Source organism: Pongo pygmaeus, chromosome 2 (assembly GCF_028885625.2).
Source record: "Pongo pygmaeus isolate AG05252 chromosome 2, NHGRI_mPonPyg2-v2.0_pri, whole genome shotgun sequence".
In the NCBI taxonomy this organism is placed as follows: Eukaryota; Metazoa; Chordata; class Mammalia; order Primates; family Hominidae; genus Pongo; species Pongo pygmaeus.
In genome coordinates, this window is record NC_085930.1 from 19,799,261 (window position 1) to 19,817,284 (window position 18,024).

General features: G+C 40.0%; 1 protein-coding gene across 1 annotated transcript in view; it reads left to right on the forward strand.

Moving 5' to 3' along the window:
• Positions 1–14,229, forward strand: part of LOC129032439 (zinc finger protein 717) — a 47,296-nt gene extending 33,067 nt beyond the window's left edge. The window contains 5 exon segments of the mRNA XM_054479595.2: positions 8,361–8,487; positions 8,731–8,823; positions 10,747–12,474; positions 12,477–12,685; positions 12,688–14,229. Of these exon segments, the coding sequence (XP_054335570.1) occupies positions 8,361–8,487; positions 8,731–8,823; positions 10,747–12,474; positions 12,477–12,685; positions 12,688–13,215 (2,685 nt within the window). The 3' untranslated portion in view covers positions 13,216–14,229.
• The last annotated feature ends 3,795 nt before the right edge of the window (positions 14,230–18,024 follow it).

The window sequence follows — 18,024 nt, forward strand, 5'->3', positions numbered from 1 at the left end:
CATTCAGTATGATATTGGCTATGCGTTTGTTATGAATAGCTCTTATTATTTATAGATAAGTCTCGTCAATACCTAATTCATTGAGAGTTTTTTAGTATGAAGGGCTGTTGAATTTTGTCCAAGGCCTTTTCTGCGTGTATTGAGATAATCATGCGGTTTTTGTCTTTTATTCTGTTTATAAGCTGGATTACATTTATTGATTTGCATATGTTGAACCAGCCTTGCATCCCAGGGATGAAGCCATCCTGATCATGGTCGATAAGCTTTTTGATGTGCTGCTGGATTGGGTTTGCAAGTATTTTATTGAGGATTTTTGCATTGATGTTTATCAGGGATATTGGTCTAAAATTCTCTTTTTTGTTATGTCTCGTCCAGGCTTTGGTATCAGGATGATGCTGCTGGCCTCATAAAATGAGTTAGGGAAGATTCCCTCTTTTTCTATTGATTGGAATAGTTTCAGAAGGAATGGTACCAGTTCCTCCTTGTAACTCTGGTAGAATTCGGCTGTGAATCCGTCTGGTCCTGGACTCTTTTTGGTTGGTAAGCTATTATTGCCTGAATTTCAGAGCCTGTTATTGGTCTATTAAGAGATTCAACTTCTTCCTGGTTTAGTTTTGGGAAGGTTTATGTGTCGAGGAATTTATCCATTTCTTCTAGATTTTCTAGTTTATTTGCATAGAGGTGTTTACAGTATTCTCTGATGGTAGTTTGTATTTCTGTGGGATCAGGGGTGCTATCCCCTTTATCATTTTTTATTGCATCTATTTGATTCTTCTCTCTTTTCTTATCAGTCTTGCTAGTGGTCTATCAATTTTGTTGATATTTTCAAAAAACCAGCCCCTGGATTCATTGATTTTTTGAAGGGTGTTTTGTGTCTCTATTTCCTTCAGTTCTGCTCTGATCTTAGTTATTTCTTGGAAGTCAAATTGTCCCTGTTTGCAGATGACATGTTTGTGTATCTAGAAAACCCCATCATTTCAGCCCCAAATCTCCTTAAGCTGATAAGCAACTTCAGCAAAGTCTCAGGTTACAAAATCAATGTGCAAAAATCACAAGCATTCTTATACACCAATAACAGGCAAACAGAGAGTCAAATCATGAGTGAACTCCCATTCACAATTTCTTCAAGTAGAATAAATTACCTAGGAATCCAACTTACAAGGGATGTGAAGGAGCTCTTCAAGGAGAACTACAAACCACTGCTCAACAAAATAAAAGAGGACACAAACCAATGGAAGAACATTCCATGCTCCATGCTCATGGATAGGAAGAATCAATATCGTGAAAATGACCATACTGCCCAAGGTAATTTATAGATTCAATGCCATCTCCATCAAGCTACCAAGGATTTTCTTCGCAGAATTGGAAAAAACTGCTTTAAAGTTCATATGGAACCAAAAAAGAGCCCACATTGCCAAGTCAGTCCTAAGCCAAAAGAACAAAGCTGGAGGCATCACACAACCTGACTTCAAACTATACTACAAGGCTACAGTAACCAAAACAGCATGGTACTGGTACCAAAACAGAGATATAGACCAATGGAACAGAACAGAACCCTCAGAAATAATACCACACATCTACAACTATCTGATCTTTGACAAACCTGAGAAAAGCAATGGGGAAAGGATTCCCTATTTAACAAATGGTGCTGGGAAAACTGGCTAGCCATATGTAGAAAGCTGAAACCGGATCCCTTCCTTACACCTTACACAAAAATTAATTCAAGATGTATTAAAGACTTAAATGTTAGACCTAAAACCATAAAAACCCTAGAAGAAAACCTAGGCAATACCATTCAGGACATAGGCATGAGTAAGGTCTTCATGTCTAAAACACCAAAAGCAATGGCAACAAAAGCCAAAATTGTCAAATCAGATCTGATTAAACTAAAGACCTTCTGCACAGCAAAAGACATCAGATTGAACAGGCAACCTACAGAATGGGAGAAAATTTTTGCAACCTACTCATCTGACAAAAGGCTAATATCCAGAATCTACAAAGAACTCAAACAAATTTACAAGAAAAAACCCCATCAACAAGTGGGCAAAGGATATGAACAGACACTTCTCAAAAGAAGACATTTATGCAGCCAACAGACACATGAAAAAATGGTCATCATCACTGGCCAGAGAAATGCAAATCAAAATCACAATGAGATATCATCTCACACTAGTTAGAATGGCTATGATTAAAAAGTCAGGAAACAACAGGTGCTGGAGAGGATGTGGAAAAATAGGAACACTTTTACACTGTTAGTGGGATTGTAAAGTAGTTCAACCATTGTGGAAGACAGTGTGGTGATTCCTCAGGAATCTAGAGCTAGAAATACCATTTGACCCAGCCATCCCATTACTGGAATTATTCCCAATGGTATATAAATCATGCTACTATAAAGACACATGCACACGTGTGTTTATTGCAGTGCTACTCACAATAGCAAAGACTTGGAACCAACTGAAATGTCCAAATGTCCAACAATGATAGAGTGGATTAAGAGAATGTGGCACATATACACCATGGAACACTATGCAGCCTTAAAAAATGATGAGTTCATGTCCTTTGTAGGGACATGGATGCAGCTAGAAACCATCATTCTCAGCAAACTATCACAAGGACAAAAAACCAAACACTGCATGTTCTCACTCATAGGTGGGAATTGAACAATGAGAACACATGGACACAGAAAGGGGAACATCACACACCAGGGCCTGTTGTGGGGTGAGGGGAGGGGGGTGGGATAGCACTAGGAGATATACCTAATGTAAATGACGAGTTACTGGGTGCAGCACACCAACATGGCACGTGTATACATATGTTAAGAACCCTGCACGTTTTGCACATGTATCCTAGAACTTAAAGTATAATAAATATATATATATATAAATAATTCAATACGGAAAATATATTAAAAAAAGAAAGAAAACCTGGTATATTATTTGGCAGTAAAAAAAAGAAAACGCTGTCATTTTTGAACAACATGGATGAACCTGGAGGACAACATGTTAAGTGAAATAAGCCAGGCACAGAAAGACAAATATATCATGACATGACTCCTACTGGTATGTAAAAAAGTTGATCTCATAGAATTACAAAGTACAATGGTGGGTATCAAAGCTAGGGGTAAAGGGGAGTTGCGGTGATGTTAATCAGAGGATACATACTTAGAGTTAGTTAGAAGGAATAAATTTCAGGCGATGTAGAGCAAGGTGATTGTAATTGATGATGACATATTGCATTCTTGAGAAATAGAAAGTTAATGTTATGTGTATTCACCAGAAAAATGATAACTATGTGAGTTGATGTATTTGTTAATTAGCTAGATTTGACCTTTTCACAATGTATGCATACTTTGTCCCTCACATAGGATTCCAGAACACTGCTGCTGGATTCTGAATGTTTGTCCCTCAGTTAGGATTCCAGAACACTACTGTGAGAGTCTCAATGTTTGTCCCTCACATAGGATTCCAGAACGCTACTGCATTGGTCTGAATGTTTGTCCCTCACGTTTTACATTACAAAAACTTGCAATATCATATGTCAGTTAAAAATGAATATTAATAAAGTAATTTTAAAAAGACAGAAAAAAAAAAACCGGACTACAGCGGCCGTGTTCTGGAATCCTATGTGAGGGACAAACATTCAGACGCCAGCAGCAGTGTTCTGGGATCCTATGTGACGGACAAACATTCAGACCATCCCAGCAGTGTTCTGGAATACTATGTGTGGGACAGACACTCAGACCCCAGCAGCAGTGTTCTGGAATCCTATGTGAGGTACAAACATTCAAACCCTGGAATCAGTGTTCTGGAATCGTATGTGAGGGAAAAACTTTCAGACCACAGCAGCCGTGTTCTGGAATCCTATGTGACGGACAAACATTCAGACCCTCGTAGCAGTGTTCTGGAATCTTATGTGAGGGACAAACATTCAGACTACAGCAGGAGTGTTCTGGAATCCTATGTGAGGGAGAAACATTCAGACCCCAGCAGCAGTGTTCTGGAATCCTACGTGAGGCACCATCATTCAGATCATTGCATTAGTGTTCTGGAATTCTAAGTGAGGGAAAAACATTCATAACCTAGCAGCACTGTTCTGGAATGCTATGTGAGGGACAAACATTCAGACCCCAGCAGCTGTGTTCTGGAATCCTACGTGAGGGACAATCATTCAGATCATTGCATTAGTGTTTTGCAATCCTATTTGAAGGACAAACACTCAGACCCCAGGAGCAGTGTTCTGGAATCTTATGTGAGGGACAGACATTCAGACCGCAGCAGCAGTGTTCTGGAATCCTATGTGAGGAACAAACATTCAGACCATGGCAGCAGTGTTCTGGAATCCTATGTGAGGGACAAACAGACCACAGCAAGAGTGTTCTGGAATCTTATGTGAGGGACAGATATTCAGACCATGGCAGCAGTGTTCTGGAATCCTATGTAACAGACATTCAGACCACAGCAGGAGTGTTCTGGAATCCTATGTGAGGGACTAACATTCAGACCACGGCAGCAGTGTTCTGGAATTCTATGTAACAGACAAACATTCAGAACTTCGTAGCAGTGTTCTGGAATCCTATGTGAGGGACAGACATTTAGACCCTCGCAGCAGTGCTCTGGAATCCTATGTGAGGGAGAAACCTTTAGACCCTTGCAGCAGTGTTCTGGAGTTCTATGTGAGGGACAGACATTCAGAACCCAGCAGCAGTGTTCTGGAATCCTATGTGAGGTACAAACATTTAGACCCCAGCAGCAGTGTTCTGGAATCCTATGTGAGGGACAAACATTCAGACCATGGCAGCAGTCTTCTGGAATCCTATGTAACGGACAAATATGCAGAACCTCGTAGCAGTGATCTGGACTCCTATGTGAGGTACAAACATTCACTCCCCAGCAGCAGTGTTCTGGAATCCTATGTGAGGGTCAAACATTCTGACCCTCGTAGCAGTGTTCTGGAATGCTATGTGAGGAACAGACATTCAGACCTCAGCAGCAGTTTCTGGAATCCTATGTGAGGGACAAACATTCAGACCCCAGCAGCAGTGTTCTGGAATCCTAGGTTAAGGGCAAACATTCAGACCCCAGCATCAATGTTCTGGAATCCTATGTGAGGGACAAACATTCAGACCCTCCTAGCAGTGTTCTGGAATCCTATGTGAGGGAGAAACATTCAGACCTCAGGAGCAGCGTTTTGGTATCGTATGTGAGGGACAAACACACAGACCCCAGCAGCCGTGTTCTGGAATGCTATGATTGGGTCTATACTGTGAACCTCAGAAGTGTTCCTCTGTTTAATTAATTTTCCACCTTAGGTGGAACATGATTAGAATGGGCTGCAGTGGAAGGGGATAATTCCCTTTCCCTCCGTTATTTAGTCTCTGATTATACTAGAGCAGATTAGGCTGAAGTTAAGTAGATTCTCCTGTGGACAAGCCTTGTTAAGATGGGGTGCTCTGGCATATTTTGAAATGGTTTTCCTTTTTCCTTCCAAAAGGTTGAAGCAGGAGGGGAGTTTTCTCAGGTATTTGTCACAGGAGCCTGGTGAAGCTCCATGAGACAATTTTACAGTATTGTGCCCCTCCCTCACAATAACTCTATCTCTTTGTAGTTTTTACCACTTAGAGTTGTCCACGCGGATCCTCCAGCCATTCACCAGTTACAGTTTGAGTTTTTCTACTCCAGCACTGATTCGAAAGTTGGTTTCAGTAGTGAGTCCGTTTTCCTGTAAGCCATAAAGTCCTATATTCACTTCTCTGTCTCTGCAATCCTGGGGGCAGTGGTTTGCCCTGTGTCCTCCCCTGAGTTTCAAATCTAGAAAGAATTGTTGATTTTTTAGTCTGTTCAGCTTTTTATTTGTTGTTAAGATTGTGTCATATTAATTTGTTGTGAAGATTGTTATTAAAATTAATTATTGTAAAGTAATTATTGATTATTTCCAAGCTTCTTACATGCAGAAATAGGAACCTGGAATGTGTTTCTAAAACTGTCTTCTCAATGCGTATATGCACAGTTAAAGGATTTTTTTCCACAGGACTATGGTCGTGATGAATTATATTAGTAGACTTCCGAATATTGAATTTTTCTTTATTCGCGGAATAAACTCAGAAAGTTCCTTCTTGGTCTTCACAGTCTATTTCTTTTCCTGTGTAAATGTTAGTGTTTCTGTAGATTCTGTAGTTGTTTCTTTTATTCTTTCATTCTCTTATTTTCATTTGGTCTGATGGATTCAGGTACCATTGAAATGCTGGTAGTTTCTAAATCTTTATCTTTAGTTTTGATCTCTCTTCTGAACCACTGGAGCCATATTCCCAATTGCCAGTTGGACATTCCCACATATGGAACCTCAGATGTTTCACACATGATATGTCCAAGTCTGTGTCACTTCTGGTTATCATATTCTTTTATTTTTTGCAAATTTCACTTCACAACACCAGTACCAAACTAGCTGGATCATGGCAGATAACTTGGAAACAAAACTCCCCTTTTTACCCACTGCACAGCAAATTGGTACCAAATCCTGTTTCTACATTTTTTTCCTTTTAAGAACTGCTTCCCTATTGTGTATTCTTACACTCCATGTCCTGATATAGGTGGTCACATCTGTCTTCCTGTTTACTCCCTTCTGGCTTTCCCTTAAGCCCTTTCCCATTCTCTTTCTCAGGGATGGCTGTTAAAATGCCAATATGGTCATGTAACTTTTCTGTCCTTACTGGACCTCCTTATTTACACCTGTTTATGAAGTGACTATGTTCACCCTGGGTGGATACAGCAATTTTTTGTCCCGTAGAAAGGAAATTTTGAAATGCTAGTGTATATGCTTTTAATTATACTTACCCTTTTGTATCCATTGGTTTTGCATCTGTGGATTCAGCCAACTTCAGATTGAAAATATTCCCACAAAAATAGATGGTTGTCTCTGTGCAGAGCATCTACAGAAATTTTTCTTGTCATTATTTCCTAAACAGTACAGTATAAGAGCCATTTATGTAGCATTACATTGTCTTCAGTATTATATGTAATCTAAAGAGTTAAAGTTCAGTCATGCATGGCTTACTAATGGGATTACTTTCTGAGAAATGCATCTTTAGGTAATTTCATTGTTTTGTGAACTTCGTAGTGTTACAAAAACCTACATGATATGTATATTTTTATTTATATGTTTTTGGTATATAGGTAACCAGATGGCTCAGAGCCATTATTGAATATCGTTTTCTGCACTTCATCTGCAATGCCAATATCAGGTTTCTGTGTACGTTTCATCATCATCTTATGGGACTATTGTGATATACATGTTTCATCATTGACTGAAATGTTATTATGCAGCTCATGACTGTATATAGGAGGATGTACATAAGTTTTATGCAAATATGAGACTAGTTTATATAAGAGAGTTATCTAATCTGTGGATTTTGGTATCTGGGAGTATCTTGGAATCAGTCCCCATGGATACTGAGGAAGTAATGTAATGTAAAAATGATAGATGCATAAGAATTTTTGAAATTAGGTCAAATATTTAAATGCAGAATCACTGCATAATCAATTCCTTAAATATTGCCTTTAGCTTTCATCACTGCCCAGGATCATTCATCTAGGCATGGTGCTGTCCAGAGTTCCATTAAAGTGGTGTGTGTTCTCTTTGCCTTTGTGAGTAGACTTCTGATACTTTCTCATAGTCATGAGGATTCATGGTTCGTGTGGAAGAGCCAAAAACCTGATTTTTCAGTAAAGTGGAACCTCATGATGCAAAATAAAACTTATTTCCTTCTCTCTTATTTTAGTCTGTATTGAACTTGTGTCTCAATGAGTTCACCTAAACATCATTCCCAGTATGTGTTTATACTTATATATTCATAACCAGATCATGAGCTCCTTTGAGGAGTAGAATTTTATTCCTTTTTTTTTTTTTTTTTTTTTGAGAGATAGGCTCTCTGTTGGCCAGGCTGGAGTTCAGTGATGTGATCATAACTCACTGCACTGTCAAACTCTTGGGCTTAAGCAATCCTTCAGCCTCAGTTTCCAGAGTAGCCAGGACTACAGGCATGCAGCATGATGCCTATTTTTTTTATTATTTTTGTAGTGAGAGGGTTTTGCATTTTGTTTATACTTTTATCCCCAGCAATAAGGATGGTTCTAGATCTACAAGGTGAACTTTGTAATACAATTTTATTAATTCATAAGTTATTACAGTGGAAGCATATTTCTACTGTGATTACTCCTTCTCTCACCATAAACAGTACAAAACAAACTACATCTTATGTAAAATACATATAAGACACATGGACACACAAAAGAGTGAATTCCCAGATTCATGTTCTTTTGACCCTGGGCTGATGCTTTGACTTGAGGAAAAATGTGCCATTACAGGGGTTGGTGTCCTTTGAAGATGTGGCTGTGCACTTCACCTGGGAGGAGTGGCAGGACCTGGATGATGTTCAGAGGACCCTCTACAGGGACGTGATGCTGGAGACCTACAGCAGCCTGGTATCATTGGGTGAGTAAAACTTCCCAGTAACTCCCAGGAATGTGTTTTGTTGTTGGTAAATATAGGAACCCTTTTAAGGTATAATAATATTTACTTGTAAGATTCCAGTTGATGAAAAATGTGTCACTACTCTGTAATGAAATGTTCAAATTGGCTCCTTCATTGCACAGTCCCTGAAGCCCAGCTGTTGTCATTCTGAAAAGGATTTGACTTAGTGGTTTGACAAAGTCTTCCACTCTTTCTCGTTATCAGGGCATTGCATTACCAAACCTGAGATGATCTTCAAGCTAGAGCAAGGAGCAGAGCCATGGATAGTAGAAGAAGCCCCAAACCTGAGACTTTCAGGTCAGTCGGTGAATACTGGGCAGGGAGGCCTGGAGGACTAATGCCCAGCAGATTTTTGTAGTGTTATCTTGTTTTCACCACTTTTTTCCCTAGATCTTTGACCTGAAGACTGTTGGTTTGCATTAAATGTGCATTATATAGTCCCCAGGGGTAACTCTCATGCATATATCCCAGTCTCTTATTTTTGTGAGTATCTTCTATTTACCCCAAATCCAATCCCTGCCATCCTCTCCTCAGGCCTTTTTCTTTGCTATTTGTTTTCTCTATTTCCCTCTTTTCCTCTATTCTGATGTAGTATCTTAAAAAATTTTTTTAGACATTCATGCATTTATTTATCCGTTGAATGTATCTTAAGCGATTTTTAAGAATCAGTCATTATAACAATGATGATGAAAATAGTGTTTCTTTTTAAGCTGTAGCTTTATTCTTGTTTTATTTTTTATTAAACAGATAGTTCTCACTCTGTTTCTCAGACTGAAGTGCAGTGGCATGATTATAGTTCACTGTAATGATGAACTCCTGGGCTCAAGTGTTCCTCACACCCTAGCCTCCCAAGTAGCTAGGACTACAGGTGTGTGCCACCACACCCAGCTAATTTTTTATTGTTTGTGGAGATGAGGTCTTGTTCTATTGCCCAGGCTGGTCTCGAACTTCTGGCCTTAAATGATCCTTGTAGACCCCCACCTACAGAAAAAAAAAATAGTAGCTGAGTATGGTGACATGGGTTTGTAATCCCAAGTTTTATACTTGGGAGGCTGAGGTGGAAGGATTGCTTGGGCTCAGGAGTTTGAAGCTTCAGTGAGCTATGATAGCAACACTGCACTCCAGCCTGGGTAACAGAGTAAGATCCTGTCTCAGAAAGAAATTATGAAGCTGAAGAGGACTCATCATAGGGGCCTGGATAGGGGTGATGCTGGACCTGGGAGGAGAACCAGAAGATTCTGGGTCTCAAGTCCAAAGAAACCAATTATTTCCTGTTGAAGGGCTCAGATCTCTGTTTGAGAGTGGAGTTTGTAGTTACCATTTGAAGATGAGAAATGTACAGGAAACTTCATTTTTAAATGAAACTGTGTGACATCTGAAACTCCAAAACACAAAATAAAACCCTTCAAAAATGGTGAATTACCAAGCAGGGGTGTGTGAGTGGAGAGGGGCAGGGCTGTTGATCTCAGAAGGAACCAGAAATACACTTTTCAAAGATGACGGGCACAGCCTGAGTTGCAGAACCAATCCTTCAGATCACCAGTGTGGTTTTTTGACTGGAGCTTCTGTGCCTATTATGGTTCTGGGAAGCAGGGGTTGTCATGTTTAAGTAGGAATTTGCCAGGATCTGTTTTTGTTTAACATGGGGAATAAGAGATTTTCTGCTTGGAAAACCTCCAGACACATTTAACCATTCTCAGGGAAGAGTGAAAGGTTAAATGTAGGCAAAATCCTGTCCACAAGCTACTTCCATGCTTAGGAGACAGAAAAATGGCCATCTCCTGTACCTGCCAGTTGCTGACCCAGGGAAAACTGGCTATCTTCAAAGAAGAATAATGAAAAAATAGCAGCTATTAAAACAGCCACTATTATATGAATAAATAGGAAAAAAAGAGAAAACAAATGACAGATAATGAGCACTTATTAAAACCTATGAGTAGGAAGTAGATGCATATTATTACCAAATAATTCTTTGTGAAATAAAAAAGAAAAGGAAAACTTCAAATGCAAAGAAAAACTCAATTGAACATTAGAAAATATACTGATTTATTACATTATGTTAGTAGGAACAGGAACCATATGGGTATAAAACCAATACCCATTATTTATTTTTATCAAATCTTACTCCACTGGGATAGGAAGCAATTTTTTTTACCTTTACACAAGCATTCTGTAAGACATGCTCATGTGTGGTTCATGGATACCTTTTTCTCATTTCAGCTGTCCAGATCCTTGATGACCTTATTGAAAGGAGCCATGAAAGTCATGATAGATTTTTCTGGCAAATTGTAATCATCAACAGCAACACATCAATTCAGGAGAGAGTTGAATTAGGAAAAACATTTAATTTGAACTCAAACCATGTTTTAAATCTGATTATAAATAATGGAAACAGTTCAGGAATGAAGCCTGGGCAGTTTAATGTTTGCCAGAACATGATTTTCCCTATTAAGCCTGGTGAGACACAGTCTGGAGAGAAACCTCATGTCCCTGATATAACTAGGAGATCCCACAGACATCATGAACATCTTACTCAGCATCACAAGATTCAAACTCTGCTGCAGCCTTTTCAAAGTAATGAACAAGGGAAAACCTTCAACACGGAGGCAATGTTCTTTATACATAAGTGGGTTCATACAGGACAGACCTTTGATAAATATAATGAATATAAGAAAGCCTGTAATAATTCAGCTGTTATCGTCCAAGGGATAACTCAGGTAGGACAGCCAACTTGCTGTAGAAAGTCTGACATCACTAAACATCAGCGAACACACGCAGGAGAGAAACCCTATGAATGTGTTGAATGTGAGAAACCCTCCATTAGCAAATCAGACCTTGTGATACAGCACAAGATGCCTACTGAGGAAAAACCTTATGCCTGTAACTGGTGTGAAAAATTGTTCAGCTATAAGTCCAGCCTCACTATCCATCAGAGAATTCACACAGGAGAAAAGCCCTATGGATGCAATGAATGTGGAAAAACCTTTTGCCGTAAATCATTCCTCACTTTACATCAGAGAACTCACACAGGGGATAAACCCTACAAATGTATTGAATGTGGAAAAACTTTTCACCGTAAGTCACTTCTCACTTTACATCACAGAACTCACTCAGGGGAAAAGCCCTATCAGTGTAGTGAATGTGGAAAAACCTTTAGCCAGAAGTCATACCTCACAATACATCATAGAACTCACACTGGGGAAAAGCCCTATGCATGTGATCATTGTGAAAAAGCATTTAGCCATAAGTCAAGGCTTACTGTCCATCAGAGAACACACACAGGGGAAAAACCCTATGAATGTAATGAGTGTGGAAAACCCTTTATCAATAAGTCGAACCTCAGGATACATCAGAGAACTCACACAGGGGAAAAACCCTATGAATGCAATGAATGTGGGAAAACCTTTCACCGTAAGTCATTCCTCATTGTCCATCAAAGGACTCACACAGGGGAAAAACCCTATGAATGCAATGAATGTGGGAAAACGTTTCGCCGTAAGTCATTCCTCACTGTCCATCAGAGAACTCATACTGGGGAAAAACCATATGCATGTAACGAATGTGGAAAAACATATAGCCACAAGTCATATCTTACAGTACATCACAGAACTCACACAGGGGAAAAACCCTATAAATGTAATGAATGTGGAAAATCCTTTTACTGTAAGTCATTCCTAACTATACATCAGAGAACTCATGCTGGCAAAAAACCCTATGAATGTAATGAATGTGAGAAAACCTTTATCAATAAGTTAAACCTTGGGATACACAAGAGAACTCACACAGGGGAAAGACCCTATGAATGTAATGAATGTGGAAAAACCTTTCGTCAGAAGTCAAATCTCAGCACCCATCAGGGAACTCACACAGGGGAGAAACCTTACTTATGTAATGAATGTGGAAAAACCTTTCATCGCAAGTCATTCCTCACCATACACCAGAGAACTCACAGGGGAAAAACCGTATGGATGTAATGAATGTGGAAAAACTTTCTGTCAGAAATCATACCTTATTATACATCAGAGAACTCACACCGGGGAAAAGCCCTATGAATGTAATGAATGTGGAAAATCCTTTCATCAGAAGGCAAATCTTCGGAAGCATCAAGGTATTCACATGGGGGAGAAACCCTATGAATGTAGCGAATGTGGAAAAACTTTCAGTCAGAAGTCAGTCCTCACTGTACATCATAGAACCCATACTGGAGAAAAACCTTACGAATGTAATGAGTGTGGGAAAATCTTTTGTCACAAGTCAAACCTCAATACGCATCAGGGAACTCACTCAGGAGAGAAACCCTATGAATGTGATGAATGTAGGAAAACTTTTTACGATAAGACAGTTCTCACCATACATCAGATAACTCACACAAGTGAGAAGCCATTTGAGTGTAAAGAATGTAGGAAAACCTTCTCCCAGAAGTCAGAACTCTTTGTACATCACAGAACTCACACAGGGGAAAAACCCTTTAGATGTAATGAATGTAGGAAAACTTTCTCCCAGAAGTCAGGCCTCAATATACATCGGAGAACACACACAGGAGAAAAACCTTATGAATGTAAGGAATGTGGGAAAACCTTTTGCCAGAAGTCACACCTCAGCAGGCATCAACAAGCCCATATAGGAGAGAAATCTGATGTAGCTGAGGCAGGCTATGTGTTCCCTCAAAATCACTCTTTTTTCCCTTGAACACACAACCTACACCTCTCCGGCTACTATTATAGATTTCTCCATGCTCAGTCTAGGAGAATATGGACACAAATGGTGACTATTACTTCCTGACCTACCAACAAGAAGGTCTTAACCATGCTGTAACAGATGTGCTATCATGCAGGCTTTCTTGTTCCCATTTTTACAGCACACTTCACACTTTAATGTCACAGATATGGCTGTTTTCCTAGAAGCTCATGTACCAACCTCTGCCAGCTTCAAACATTTCTTCCGCAACTTCCCCACTTCTCTTCTCCTCCATAGAATTGAAGAGAGTTAGGGCCTTTCTCAGGATTAGGCTTTGTCTCAAGGGAATGTTGGGGCTGATTTGATCTTCTATGCAGACCACTCAGACTTTCTGTGTATCAGTAAAAATCTGTTTTGTTTTTTAAAATCATTCATGTGTTCACTGGAGTAGCACCTATAACTTCCTTCAAGAACTTTTTCTTTGCATTCACAACTTGGGTAGCTGATGCAAGAAGCTTAGCTTTGGCCTGTCTTAGCTTCCAACATGCCTTCTTCACTAAGCTTGATGATTTCTGCCTTCTGATTTGAAGTGACAGACATGCACACTTCTTTTCACTTGAACACATGGTGGCCACTGCACAGTGAAGTGGCCTAATTTCATTGTTGTATCTTGGGGAATGGGGGGCTGGAAGAGAGAAATAGAGACAGGGAAATGACTAGTCAATGAAGCAGTCGAACACATTTTTCCATCATGTTTGTTGTCTTCCATAGAGTTCCAGCACCCTGAGACAATTCCAATAATAACATCAGAAATCACTGATCACAGATCATCAAAACAGATGTGATAACTAAAATCTTTGAAAGATTGTGGGGATTGCCAAAAGATGTGACACAGATGTGAAGTGAGCACACGGTGTTGGAAAAATGGTGCTGGTCAGACTTGCTGAGCACTTCATGGCCACAAATCTTTAATTTGTTAAAAAGGTGATGTTGCCAAGCAAAATAAAGTGAAGCTCGATAAAGTGAGGTGTGCCTCTATTTTGATGGGCTCTAACAATTTGTCTTTTCATTGGTACATTTAGACCATTGACATTCAAAGTGATTGTACAGTTGGATTAATTTTGCCATATCATTTTCCATTCACTCCTATTGTTCTTTGTTCTTGCTTTGTCCTCCACTCTTTTTCTGCCTTTTATGGAGTTGATGATTTTATTATTTTTGTTTCCTCTCTTGCTTTTTTTTTTTTTTAATTGAGACACTGACCCAGGCTGGAGTGCAGTGGTGTGATCATGGCTCCCTGCAGCCTCAACCTCGTGGGTTCAAGTGATCCTTCCACCTCAGTCTCCCAGTTAGCTAGGACTACAAGTATGCAATTAGCTAGGACTACAAGTATGCAATTAGCTAGGACTACAGGTATGCAATTAGCTAGGACTACAAGTATGCAATTAGCTAGGACTACAAGTATGCAATTAGCTAGGACTACAAGTATGCAATTAGCTAGGACTACAAGTATGCTATTAGCTAGGACTACAGGTATGCAATTAGCTAGTACTACAAGTATGCACCACCATACCTGGCCTTTTCTTTTCTGTAGGGATAGGGTCTCACTGTGTTGCTTAGGATAGTCTCTAACTCCTGGACTCAAGCCATCTTTCTACCTTGGCATGAGCCACTATACCTGGCCTGTTTTCTCTTTTTAACATTTTTATACTTTGGTTTTTACTAGTTGCCCTGGAGTTTGCAGTATAGACTTGCAACAAATCCAAGTCCACCTTCAAATAACAGTATACCAGTTCAGTTACTTCAACTGTCTTCTAATAGAAATGTAATACCAGTTTCTCTCATATTCCCATCTGTTGTGTTATTGTTGCCATTTGTTTCACTTACATGTAAGCATACATAGCCTTGTATATATTAAGTATGTAATTGGCTGGGTGCCTTGGCTTAAGCCTGTAATCCCAATACTTTGGGAGGCTGAGGCAGGTGGATCATGAGGTCAGGAGATGGAGACCCTCCTTGCTAACACAGTGAAACCCCATCTCTACTAAAAATACAAAAAATTAGTTGGACGTGGTGGCACACGCCTGTAGTCCCAGCTACTCGGGAGGCTGGGACATGAGAATTGCTTGAACCAGGGAGGAGGTGGAGGTTGCAGTGAGCTGAGATTGCATCACTGCACTCCAGCCTGGGTGACAGAGCAAGACTCTGTCTCAAAAAAAAAGTATATAATTGCATACATTGTTATTATATACAAACTGTTATATGTTAGGTCAATTAAGAATAAAAAGCAGCTGGGTACAGTGGCTTATGCCTGTAATTCCAGCACGTTGGGAGGCCGAGGTGGGCAGATCATGAGGTCAGGAGATCGAGACCATCCTAGCTAACATGGTGAAATCCCACCTCTACTATAAATACAAAAACAAAATTAGCCGGGTGTGGTGGAGGGTGCCTGTAGTCCCAGCTACTCGGGAGGCTGAGGCAGGAGAATGGCATGAACCTGGAAGGCAGAGTTTGCAGTGAGCTGAGATCATGCTACTGCACTCCAGCCTGGGTGACAGAGTGAGACTCCATCTCAAAAAAAGTATTTTACCACCACTTATTCCTTCTCTAATGTTCTTTTTAAAGTGTAGATTCAGGCCGGGTGTGGTGGCTCACACCTGTAATCCCAGCACTTTGGGAGGCCGAGATGGGTGGATCTTGAGGTTAGGAGTTCAAGACTAGCCTGGCAAAGATGGTGAAACACTGTCTCTAATAAAAATACAAAAAAATTAGCCAGGCGTGGTGGAGGGCTCCTGTAATCCCAGCTACTTGGGAGGCTGAGGCAGAGAATTGCTTGAACCTGGGAGGCAGAGGTTGCAATGAGCCAAGAATGTGCCACTGCACTCCAGCCTGGGCAACAGAGTGAGACTCTGTCTCAAAATAAATAAATAAAAATAAATACAATGTAGATTCAGTTTTCAGATGTATATCTTTTTTTTCTCTAGATAAGGTTTAATATTTTCTCACATGACACATCTGCTGGTAACAAGTTTCCTCAACTTTTGTTTGTCCAGGGAATGTTTTATTTCTCATTTACTTTTGAAAGAAGATCTCACAGGGCACTGAAATCTTAGTTGATTTTTTTTTTCTCTCAGCGTGTTTAATATTTCATTCCACTCTCTTTTTACTTTTGTGATTCTGAGATGTTGAATGTAATTCCTTTTTTTTTTTTGGAGATAGAGTCTTGCTCTGTCACCCAGGCTGGAGTGCAGTGGTGCGATCTCGGCTCACTGCAAGGTCTGCCTCCCAGGTCCACACCATTCTCCTGCCTCAGCCTCCCGAGTAGCTAGGACTACAGGCTCCCACCACGCCTGGCTAATTTTTTGTATTTTTTAGTGGAGACGGGGTTTCACTGTATTAGCCAGGATGGTCTCGATCTCCTGACCTTATGATCCACCCACCTCGGCCTCCCAAAGTACTGGGATTACAGGCATGAGCCACCGAGCCTGGCCTGAATGTGATTCTTATCTTTGTTTCTCTATATGTTGTCCACTCCACCTTTGGTTTCTTTTGGAGTTGATTTTTATACAGTTGGAGAATAATATGCCTAGGTGTAGGTTTTTGGCATGTATCCTGCCTGGTGTGCTCTGAGCTTCCTGGATCTTTGGTTTTGGTGTCTGACATTAACAGTGGAAGTTGTTAGACATGATTGTTGCAAATGTTTCTTCTGTTTCTCTCTCTTCTCCTTCTGGTATTCTCATAACTCTATGTTACACCTTTTATAGCTGTCCCACAGTTCTTGGATATTACTTTCCATTGTTTTCAGTTTTTAAAGTTTCTTTCAATGTTTCCAGAGCTCAGAGACTCTTTCCTTTGTTGTGTTCAGTCTACTAATAAGCCAATCAAAGACATTCTTCAGGTCTGTTGCAGTATTTTTTTATCTGTTTCTTTTTTATTCTTTCCTTGTACTTATGTCTCTGCTTACATTGCCTATCTGTTCTTGAATGCTGTCTCCTTTGTTCATCAGAGCCCTTAGCATACTACTCAGAGATTTTTATTATTACTATTATTATTATTATACTTTAGGTTTTATGGTACATGTGCGCAATGTGCAGGTAAGTTACATATGTATACATGTGCCATGCTAGTGCGCTGCACCCACCAACTCGTCATCTAGCATTAGGTATATCTCTCAATGCTATCCCTCCCCCCTCCCCCCACCCCACAACAGTCCCTGAAGTGTGATGTTCCCCTTCCTGTGTCCATGTGTTCTCATTGTTCAATTCCCACCTATGAGTGAGAATATGCGGTGTTTGGTTTTTTGTTCTTGCGATAGTTTACTGAGAATGATGATTTCCAATTTCATCCATGTCCCTACAAAGGACATGAACTCATCATTTTTTATGGCTGCATAGTATTCCATGGTGTATATGTGCCACATTTTCTTAATCCAGTCTTATCATTGTTGGACATTTGGGTTGGTTCCAAGTCTTTGCTATTGTGAATAATGCGGCAATAAACATACGTGTGCATGTGTCTTTATAGCAGCATGATTTATAGTCCTTTGGGTATATACCCAGTAATGGGATGGCTGGGTCGAATGGAATTTCTAGTTCTAGATCCCTGAGGAATCGCCACACTGACTTCCACAAGGGTTGAACTAGTTTACAATCCCACCAACAGTGTAAAAGTGTTCCTATTTCTCCACATCCTCTCCAGCACCTGTTGTTTCCTGACTTTTGAATGATTGCCATTCTAACTGGTGTGCGATGGTATCTCATTGTGGTTTTTATTTGCATTTCTCTGATGGCCAGTGATGGTGAGCATTTTTTCATGTGTTTT